Here is an 11,170-nt window from a genome sequence, read left to right as displayed (position 1 = left end):
GAAGTCCAGTTTAGGAGTCATTCTTGCTACTATCCTTCACTAATTCGTTAAGTGCAAATCTACTGGTGCTTTAGAATTAGGGAAATAGAATATCATCATGACAAGTTCACACTCCTTTCGGCTCTTCATTTTCTAGACTGGCTTATCACATGCAATTTTTTTTTCCATTACACAGATCAAGCAATTAATTTATATTATTTTTGTGAAATTAATATTGAAAAATAAAAAATTATTATTGTTTATTTAATACTTTTTATCGACCAAGTATTTTTCATGAAAAAAATACAGAAAAAAGAAGAAAATAGCTTATTAAAATAATTATTTTAATACATTGTTGCAGTTTTTCAGGTTGATGTGTGCAAGACAAACTTTCAGTATCTCGACCAATCTTTAGGATCAAAGAACTAAAATCAAGAATTTTTTATAAAACTCAAAAATTAATTAATTACATAAATGATTTATTTTTTGATAAAATACGTAAATAACTTAAAATCTACTGTAAAAGTTGGTGGAACCAAAGTGTTTGGTGCCACCAACATACCTTGTCAGTATTGGGATAAAAAAATCAATTTTTTAGTGAAGCCATATAAAAACGCCACATATATAAATACTAGAGAAATATTACGATTTTTAAAAAAATTAGATCTGTAAATAAATTTTTCTTTTTTAGTGGAGCCAAATAATTTGACACCACAAATTCGAAACCATAACTAAACTAATTACATCAAAATTTGAACTTCATAAACAAAAAGAATTTACAATATGACAGCTTTAAATATTTAACACAATTAACAAAGCATTGTTATTGTGTGTGGATGTAATCATAGCAAGGAAGAAGAGAGGCAATTGCAATTATAGAAACAAAATGATTTTTAACCTGGTATCAAGTATAAACCAATATTTCCTTATACTACATTCTGTCATATATCAAATATAGAATGGACCAGGCAGGCAAGCTCTGGTGTTCTAATTAGTAAAACCCTAACTCAGAAACAAATCATTCACAAAAGTGGATCATAATAAATGAAAAGAACCAAAATTCCAAAGTTAGGAAGTACCATGATAGGCTAGGGTATATTGAATCGTTTATCAAATGTGATTATCAATTTTGAATCTTAAAAGCAAAAAGTCTAGATCCAACAACCTTAGTAATTGAACAAGCAAGATTTAATAAATAGGCGTTATTGACATTGATAAGGATGGACCATATTTCCCCCAACAGGAAGGCAAGACCCCAGTCACCAACACTAAATGTGAAGTCAAGTACTGGTCATTTAATTTACAAGTGTAGTAAAGTCGATATTCAATGCTTTCAACCATTCCCTGCATTTAAAGGGTCATACTAGAACAAAATGCCGATGGTCTGAGTAGGCTGTGACAAGATGAATTTATTTCTAGAAAGTGATATATGCTAGAAACTGAGATCATTAAGCAATCTAAAAAGGAAACAAAAAAGAAATAGTGCAAGAAGGGAGAGGGATTAACCTTCCATGTCCAGTATCGTTAATCCGAATTTAAACTTGCATCCCTCTTGTGTACAACACATTTTGATCTGGTAGTAGCCTATAAAGGCAGGGCAGCTCTTCTAGATATGCTTCTGATTATTTGCATATATTATATATTTTTTGCCCTCCAGCTGCTTCACAGGACCCTTGGGCTTTCTTTGAGTTCTCTGTCCCCCAATCATCTCCGCAGTAGCCTCCTTGGAAGAAAACTACATTTTACTTTCAGGTATTATCCTAGCCGTATACCAGTACTGGTAAATGTCACAATCCCCCAACAGAAAGATCTAATCGACTATATGATGGCTGCAAGCATTCTTCTGGATTCGCATAGAAGTAATCCTCTTCCTTAGGCCTGTCAGGAATCACCAACCTCTGAGTTGGTTGCCCCTTGCGACTTTCATGAGATTCGTTCACAGCATCTGAGAACTCATACCAACTCAGAGTTCCACTATTGTACTGGTCAATCAGATCAACCAAAAGCCTTCTCTCCAACAAAATTGTCTGCTTGAACCCCAGAAATCTGAAGGAACATTCAACACTACATGTTACACTAATGACAAATAGCTTTAACTATGAAAAACAAGAAAAAAATACTACTATCACTAAGGGAGGAAACATTGTAAAAGGCACCCTCAAGAAAGAGTAGCTGAAACAGTCCTTAGTTCATGTTGCATACATTGGAAACAAAAATAATCAGATCCCTGAGTATAAAAAAAATGTTTGGAAAACGAAGAAAGAAAGAGGTTGGAAATGATTTCACAGCTAGAAATAAACAAACTATTACAAGATTGGAAAACTATTCTTAATACTGGAAATAAAAATGGGGATGTTAAAATGTTAGTGAACTTGAAATTCCAAAATTATTCATCTCATCTAAAGGAAAAAGGGCCATTGAATCATTTAACAATTGCAGGAAACCTTTCTGAACTTATTAAGAGCCAACTGTATATAGAACAGTACCTGCGGTGGCCTTCAACTACCTTAGCCATGTTTCCGTCATATGTAGGAATAAAAATATCACTCTCCAATGAAACAAGGTAATCTAACGCGGCCATCTGGGATGAATGATTTTGAAAGAACCCAAGGTCTGATGGCTCCAATAGAGTCTCCTTTCTAACCTGTTTCAACAAAGAAAATGGACATTCATTGATACCGGAGAAACAAACTTCAAAACTTATTACATTATGTTTGCTGAGCTTCTACCTACTTACCAATTTTGGATAAGCTGCAGCAAGAGTAGCCATTCTCCTTTGTCCGCCATATATTTCACCGGCTGCAATATAGATTTGGTAACTGTTATCTATGTCCAATGCCCTCAAAATAAGGGCAGTTTCCTCAGGCGTCAAAGGGCAGAAACCATCTTTCCTTTTCAAGTCAGAGTTTATTATTTTTTCTTTCCACCATGGATAAGCATATCTAGCAACATGGTTGTGACAATTAGATTAAAGTTTGAAATTTAGGGCAGCTGATCAATAAATTGTTCAACATCTTGTATGGCTCACCTCATTCTTGTCAACTCCTCCACCTCCTCACTGTTGCAACCTTGGGTACAGCCAGAAAATGCTAACATGTCCATTTCATATCTAAGGTGAAGTACAATAAAAGGACCATTTTGCCTCAGAAGCTTAACAACTCGTTTCCCCAACTCCTCTATCTGGGAAGTGAATCTCAAAGCACTAAAATTTACACGACATCGCAGCTTCTGAATTTCTAAAGGCTGCCCATTGTTGGCAAGTCGAGTATCAGTTTTATTCAAATGTACAACTTTATACTTCTTTATCAGAGGAAGAATCTGCATGAAATAGAGATCAAACATACTACTTTAAGTCTTGGAGGAAGGAAAAGAACCGAGGAAGCATAAAAAACATTTTAAAAAATGAAGAATGAACCAAGCTAAATTATAGTAAAACCTAAATAGGTCTAGGTCGAAAGGTAATGACAAGGAATTAACCTGGTTATGGTAGTAGGATATATCCGACCAACTAATTGGTGGCATAGAATACACCATCCCTATTTCCACTCTCCTCTTAAGCCTAGGAGGCAACTCCTTCAATATACGGACCTCATCTCTCAATGACATAATGAAATGATCCACATCAAATATATCTTGAAATTCACTGCCATAAAAGGTAAATGCATATTTAGAGATAAGTGAGAAAAATAAACTCAGTTGAAAACTACCAGTAATATATTTTAAACATCCTTTCCAAATCCATACATTCACAATATCTAATGGCTTCAATCATATGAGCAAAGCTTATTTAACACACCTGGGATCTGACCAGAAAGATGTTTTATCCAGCTCCGGGACTATAAGTGTGACATTCAAATATCTTGCAATGGTAACCATGTCACAAATCTGTTAAGCAAACCCCCCCCCCCCCCCAAAAAAAAAAAAAAGAAAAGAAAAGAATACAGCATCAGTTTCCGTATAGATTTGAAGTAAAAACAACCCATTAGCATACACAATCTAGAAAAATGTTGAAAAGACATAAAAAAGAAAGAAAAGGAATGGAACAAGAAATGCGTTTAGAGTTCTTTGCTAAAGCACTCACTGCTGCTCGCATTTGATTGAGACCTCCATTGCAAGAAACCATCAAGTAACCATTGTTCTTATATACCCCTATAGTAACAACAAAACATCATATCAATTTCGAGTTCAAATTCCATAACCAGAACATATATAGCAAGTCGCCACCGATCCCTAAAACTGAAATGGAAAGAAAATGGAAGCAAAAGTAACAATATATTAAAATAAAAGTACATATATGAAAAATTCAAGAGATAAACGATCTCAAATTTCAAACAAACATATGCCACAACAAGAAAAGGATAGAATTCCACAAAACTAAGACATAAGATACGAAAATTGGAACCATTAAATTGATACAAGTTCAATCCGTATGACTATATAAAAGGAAAGCTTCAATGAAAGCGCATAGAAATCCCCAAGAAATCTATCATTGTGTACATTGATTTTCTTCTCCTCAAATAGGAATGCGGATAAGGATAAAAAGGATAAATCCATTCCTTCTTTTCCATTAAAGACTAGCTCAAAATTTTTCTCCGATTTAACCCCAAAAAAGGCCTAATAAAGAATAACTACATCAAAATCAGCAGAAATTTGAGTAAAAAAAAAAAGAACAAAAAAAAGGTGGAAAATCTTACTTTTGGGAGGAAGAACACGGGCAGGAACGGAGGGAACCTTATCTTCAACAACGGAAACGGAAGAATCCTGGTGAGAAAAACAGGAAGGCCAACCTTTAAGGAGATGTGGACCCCAAGTATCCCCCAAGGCCGTTAATTGTACGATGCAAGTCCAAAGCAACACCGATGTCGTGGCGCGTATCATCCACAGCTTCGTTCTCGAGCTCTTCAACTTCTCAACTCTCTCCCCTCCGCCGCCACCTCCCCCTTTCGTTGCCCCCATTCTTATCCCTCTCATTTTCCCTTTCCCCTTCCCTTCAATACTGCACATTTCCAGCAATAACCCCGATTTCCACCCTCCTCATCTCTCCCCCCCCCCCGATACGCCACCGTCTTCTTCCTGTCAGATTCGATCAATGTAGGTCGATTTTCAGAAAATCTGCATCTAATTTAACAAAAACCTTTTCCTTTCTTTTCTTTCTATTTTCCGAAAATTTTCGAGATCCGTGAACTTCCAAAACAACATCAACAACAACAAAATAATTCAAAATCAATCAAAGAGATCCAAATTTTTTCCTCCTCTTCCCAAATGAAACTCTTAACAACTCAACCAATTCCAATCGAATATTAAACAGTATTTTCCCGAAAAAAAAAACAAAAAAATCCTTCTCTTCCTCGGCAATCTAATCACTTTTCCGGCGAAAATTGTCGTGGAATGGCCGTTGAAACCCCTGCCTGTCTTCAAGTATAAGCGAATCGAGAAAATATAGAGAAATCTGTATAGAGAAAGAAGAATAAAATTAGAAATGAGAATATAGTGCAGATTACAATGCGATCGAGAGAGAGAAAAAACGGGATGTGAGCCGTACACCGTTGGGCTTGGGGTACACTTTTTTAACCATAGTTTTCTTGAATCTAAAAGGATTTGTTGACTAGTGTTAGTTGTCGACCACAGTCCATGGTTAACTCCTTTTTAACCAATAAATACCTGCCACCTCAGTTTATGTCTGAATGGGCCCAACATTTACCCTACGTGGCTGCTTTCAACTGGGTTTGTAAAAACTACAGGTGTCCACGTCTCAGGAATTGGAGTTCATCCGTCGCCGTTAGATTTGTAATGGGCATTAAATCAGCTGCCGATACGCCGACAATATATCGCGAGAATTTCTATAGGTGCGAATATACCGCGACAATTATCCAATTTGTTCAAAGATTTCTTTAAAAAAAGTAATTCATTTAATTAATATTTTCAGCATTTAATTCTTTTTCCGTGAAACAAAATAATAAGAAATTTTGTTTGTAATTAACAGAATTGTGTATCAAAGCAAAAGGACCAAAAAAGTAATTATATTGACGCTATGTATTAGTATTTCAATAAATAAAGACTCGAATTATCCTTTTCAAAATAATCAAACACCAACTATTATTTATTTAGGAAAGATAATATTACAAATGAGAGTGTAATCATGTATAAAACATCACTGTCTTTTCTTACATTTTATTTTTATTTAGATACATTTACACATAATTTTGATTAATTTACTTATAAATGTGCATTTCCAAGTATATTTATAAAAATGGGTCAATTTTTGCATTATTTACCGAAAAAGGCCAATTTTGGCAAAAACGCATTCACGTAGGAGCATTTTAGGGTGAAATTTAGCAAAACGCGCCCCTGGGAAAGCGATTTTACTATGTTAGCACAAAACGTGCTGACGTGGACGCGCTTTGTTGACATGGCAAAATCGCTCCCTCAAGTGCGCGTTTTGCTCCGTGTTTTTTTCCTCAACGGCTATTTTATTTTTTGACATTGGGAGGTCCAACAGTAAAAAAAAAAGAGTATAAAAACCCCCTCTCCTATTATTTCACATAGTATTTCTTCAAATTTTAACAAAAAACTCTCAAATTTCTCCCTAAATTTCTCAAAACTCTCAAATTTCTCCTTAAATTTCTCAAAGCTCTCTTTAATTAATTATTTTCTTTTAATTTTTTTCTAAATTAGTATTATTTTTATAATTTCAAAAATATTTGATCATGTTAGCAATGGCCGGGGAATTAATTCGTCTCGATTATAAACATATCTTCGTCGAACAAATGAAAATGGTAAGGGTTAATTTTAATTTTTGAATATTATTTAATATTTTTTTCATTTATGTAATTTTAATTAATTTGTATTTTATATTTTTTTTATAACAATCTGTAGATATGGTGTTACAATGTTATATTCGTAATATGTCTGGTCCTCCATCACCGTTGATAGAAAATTACTTGAAGGGAGCGGGTTTTTGGCACGTGGCCACTATAGGCCGGAGATGCAAGTTGGACCAGAAACTCATCAGTGTGTTAATAGAGAGGTATAGACCTGAGACGCACACATTCCATCTTCCATGCGGAGAGTGTACTATTACTTTGGAGGACATGCAGTTACAATTAGGATTGCCGGTGGATGGGTCTGCACTCACCGGGTCTGTTCAATCTGCTGATTGGGGAGCCATATGTTACGATCTTTTTGGTGCGATTTCGGATAATATTTATGGAGGTCGGATCGAGATGAGCTGGTTACAAGACACATTCCCAGAGTCGAGGAATGATTCGACTGAAGTAGAAAGAACACGATATGCTCGGGCATACATCCTTGAGATGATTAGAGGTTATTTGATGTCAGACTTGTCAGGAAACCTCGTACATCTGAGGTGGCTGCTAAAACTCGTTGATTTTAGAGTATCTGACAAATTTAGTTTGGGGTCTGCCGTGTTGGCAATATTGTACTGGGAGATGTGCGGGGCGACGCCACCAAATAAAGCCAAAATCGGAGGTTGTCTATCACTACTACAATCATGGGCTCTGTTTAGTTTTCCATTTTTACATCCTCGAGTGAACCACCCATATACATTCCTACTTATAACGAGGTAATTTTTTTTATTTGACTTTACAATTATTACATAGATTTAAAATAAAATTGTATGCTAAAAATTTATTTAATTAGGTGGAACCATCCGACGAGTTATGTTGGAATACCTACCGCTCTTAAATATATACGACTTCATTAGACCAACGGTCGGAAGTGCAAGACCAACGGTCGGAAGTGCAAGTAAGTATTAAATAATATATATATATATATAATAGTCGTTTCATATTTAGTATTTAGTATTATGTATATAACTAATATTTTTATCACATTCATGTAGTTTCAATAGACACCATACGAGGATCCGACAATTTGAGCAACAATTTCGGATGAATTCTTTCAAAATTCAAACATTTGCCATGTTAAGGTCCCATTGGTCAGCTATGTTACTGTCGAGATGCACCAGACGAATAGAGTGTTACGACAATTTGGATTCTGACAACTGATTCTCGAGGCACCTGAGGTGCTCGATAAAGAGCACAAAATCGACTTACGGCAAAGAAATACGAATTGAATGGTATTTTTCTCGAAATATATCGAAATTTGGGAAAAATGGTATGATCATATACCTACTCGCGAACCGATCATCATTCTAGAGTTAGCATGTGCACCGGATTACATGCCATAGTTTAGGATTTATGGCAAGCCATATTTGCTATCGAAAAAGTAGAGGCATCGACAAATCCGTGTCAAAAGAGAACAAAGGGGCCCTTTAAATCCAAGGAGAAGGGATAACGGCACGGACCCATCAACAGCGCCCACATAATCACCGGGCCCAACACCTCAACCGACAACACCCACACCACAGCCCCTTCAAATTATGTCAGGTGTATATCCTAGCCTTTATATGTATCCTAACCCTTATATGTTTTCTTTTCCCAGTCCTATGCCAGGTTAGAATGCATGGCCCGGTGCATCTTCTTTCCCGATGACTCTGACTCAACCGACGATATATAGGCCATCATCGCCGGATGGATCGCACGAGGCACCGTTGGGGAGCTCATCTCATTACCAATCCCCATAGCCTTATGGGATTCAAACACCTCCGCCGTGGGTGATACAAACACCTCTACATTTTTTATTCTATCAAGGTGGGTCATCCTCCCAACACCCACAACCGAAGTAACCACAACCCCCACCGAAAGCTGAACCAAGGAGGAATCCAACGCGTAATCGTCGACCACCCCTATGTGACACTGATTTTGACCGGTCAATACATTGATTTTTTTAATATATTTGTACAAACTGTTTTTATATTGTTTCATTTAATAAAATAAATTTTTTAAATATTTTAATAGTAAATTATTTTTATATTTTTAATAAAATAGAAGTTCTTTTGAATAAGGTAATAGAAATAATGCAACATAGTTTCATTATAGCAATTATCAACTATTTCGGTTTGGACATGATCGAATTGTATGACCTGGGTTCCTACATCATCCGCACAACTTCTGTTGGTTCATTCTTTTCCGGATATCCATATTATTACATATTATACTCGAGCAAGGTCAACCTTTTGGTTTGCGATGCAATTCTCTATCCAGTAACAAGTTAAATGGAGCAAGCGGTACAGACGACCACTTACGTTCATCTGGGACCGATGGGAATACGTGTCTCTACACATTGTACATGTATTCTATTTTGCACACTTCGTCGACATATTTCATGGGATCCAAATGGAGATTCTGACAAGCTGCAATTGCATGAGCGCATAGATAACGAAGTGCGTCAAACGTCCCACAGTTGTAAGTTATATTTCTCAGGTGTACATAATATTGCCCGCTGGTAATATATTGGTTCGATGTGTCAAACTCCGTCACACGAAACCATAGGTTGTCGCGATTGTGACACACTGTGTGCATGGTGTTGGCCTGTGCCTTTGCCTTGTTAATTTCTTGCAATACCTTTCAAAACCATACATGGCCTCCCTGCATTTGACCTTTATAACTCATTGTTCGCTTTGGAAATAGTACGCCAAATAAAAATATGTGTCTCGCAAAATCGAGGTTATCGGTATATGACGCATTCCTTTTAAAACATAATTTATACATTCAGCCAGGTTTGTGGTTATATGATCATATCGTAGGCCACCGTCGTATACTTGTGTCCACTGTTCAAAAAGTATGTTACAGAGGTAGTCTGCCTTGATCGTTAACTGAACGTAAAATCCCCAACATCTCATAAAAACGAATTTTATTAACCTCGTACCTTACCAATATAAATTGATAGCAAAAATTACATACCACTATTCCATTCAGAATAAACTGAATTTTACAAACGAAATTATATTAATAGAGATTAAATACCTATGTTGGTCACTTGCTATCATTCAGTGGTAGATCGATATTGCCCGTTGTAGTTGGACGCAACGTATCTTAGACAATATCGATAGTGTGTGTGATCACATAGGCTTCCCTATTGCTCAATTGCAGCTAGTATTCTAGTGCCCCGATCCAATATAACGCAGATATCAGGTTGGGGGCATACATGGCTCCTTAACCTAGAAAGAAAGAAATCTCAGTCATCACCTGACTCCCCCGATGTTATTGCAAATGCAATTGGAAGGATTCTCCCACCGCCATCCTGTGCCACAACTAGCAATAGTCGATGGGTATTTCTACCATACATAAAGGTATCGTCAATTTGTACTAATGACTTACAGTACACAAATACGTCTCGGCATTGCTTAAAGCTCCAGAACAGACGCTTGAGCACTTGGCATCCACGGAGCAATCAGTCGTTGTAGTATGCAGGGACCGTTTCAAGGTCTGTTATGCAACCTGGGACGTACCTCTCCAACATCTGACACCACTGCCACACCTTATTATATGAAGCGTCCCACTCACTATGCATCTTTTCCAACGCCTTTTGCTTAGCTATCCAAGCCTTGCAGTAAGAGGGCGTGTACCTCAATTGACTACAAACATTGGCAATTAAGACCAACAAAAAAGTTCTGGGATCTACCTTCAACATCGGTAGTATTAAGCTAACTATCATACCTGAATCCATCTTGGGATGACCTTGTGAAACATCTGTCAACGAAGTACGTTAAATAATGCAACATTAAGTAATAACATTATTATTCAAAAACCCTAAACACTCACTGATACTGTACCGACAACACAGGTATGTGGACCTTTGTACTTTTTATCTCCCACAAGTTTGTCTTCTTCCTAAAAGAAGCCATGATTTTTCATGAACAAGTACTGCCTTGCACTGCACACTTAGCCTCGAACTTCTCAAATTTAGATTTAACCACGTTGTAGCTAACCCCGTGATGGATGCTATGTTGTTTCAATGCACCAAGAAAACTATCCTTACTGGAAAACTCCTTACCAACTTCTAATTCACCCGAATCCAATGACGAACTTGTACGGTCATGCCTTCTGTGTGGTAGATCTAGAAACTCAAATACATCATTTATCGATATATTGACATTATACATGTGGGCTGGAGGCGAGTACGCCCTGAATCACGGATATTCTTCTTCCTCATCTGAACCCCTTTCAACGCATTCAGGTTTAGATGGAACAAGCTTCAGTTTAGAAAATAATGCAACTTCTGCACCATGGGGCCAGACTCTCGAGGTGGATCCACATCGGACTCATCA

At 36.7% G+C, this 11,170-nt stretch overlaps 2 protein-coding genes across 2 annotated transcripts; one reads left to right on the top strand and one right to left on the bottom strand.

Annotated features, from left to right (window-relative positions):
* Positions 1 to 1,047: 1,047 nt before the first annotated feature.
* LOC105788484 (rhamnogalacturonan I rhamnosyltransferase 1) lies at positions 1,048 to 5,530 on the bottom strand. Its single transcript, XM_052627339.1, has 8 exons — positions 4,674 to 5,530; positions 4,061 to 4,128; positions 3,776 to 3,864; positions 3,457 to 3,622; positions 3,008 to 3,297; positions 2,717 to 2,921; positions 2,466 to 2,623; positions 1,048 to 2,025 (listed from the first exon to the last, which is right to left on the bottom strand). Exons 1-8 carry the CDS (start codon positions 4,981 to 4,983, stop codon positions 1,767 to 1,769), a joined length of 1,545 nt encoding a protein of 514 aa, XP_052483299.1. The 5' UTR covers positions 4,984 to 5,530; the 3' UTR covers positions 1,048 to 1,766.
* Positions 5,531 to 7,070: 1,540 nt separating this feature from the next.
* LOC105789638 (protein MAIN-LIKE 2-like) lies at positions 7,071 to 11,085 on the top strand. The gene is made up of 3 exons (XM_012617007.1): positions 7,071 to 7,467; positions 10,223 to 10,326; positions 11,080 to 11,085. The coding sequence occupies exons 1-3, from the start codon at positions 7,071 to 7,073 to the stop codon at positions 11,083 to 11,085; spliced, it is 507 nt and encodes a 168-aa protein (XP_012472461.1).
* The last annotated feature ends 85 nt before the right edge of the window (positions 11,086 to 11,170 follow it).

The sequence above is a fragment of the Gossypium raimondii genome, chromosome 2 (genome assembly GCF_025698545.1).
Source record: "Gossypium raimondii isolate GPD5lz chromosome 2, ASM2569854v1, whole genome shotgun sequence".
In the NCBI taxonomy this organism is placed as follows: domain Eukaryota; kingdom Viridiplantae; phylum Streptophyta; class Magnoliopsida; order Malvales; family Malvaceae; genus Gossypium; species Gossypium raimondii.
This window is presented reverse-complemented; position numbering and strand designations above follow the sequence as displayed.

Coding starts and splice junctions, on each gene's coding strand:
- LOC105789638 (XM_012617007.1), top strand. CDS start 7,071: ATGCAGTTACAATTAGGATTGCCGGTGGATGGGTCTGCACTCACCGGG. Junction 7,468..10,222: donor AAATAAAGCCAAAATCGGAG/GTTGTCTATCAC, acceptor AATGACTTACAG/TACACAAATACGTCTCGGCA.
- LOC105788484 (XM_052627339.1), bottom strand. CDS start 4,983: ATGTGCAGTATTGAAGGGAAGGGGAAAGGGAAAATGAGAGGGATAAGA. Junction 2,922..3,007: donor GAGGAGTTGACAAGAATGAG/GTGAGCCATACA, acceptor CCATGTTGCTAG/ATATGCTTATCCATGGTGGA. Junction 2,026..2,465: donor GTAGTTGAAGGCCACCGCAG/GTACTGTTCTAT, acceptor ATGTTCCTTCAG/ATTTCTGGGGTTCAAGCAGA.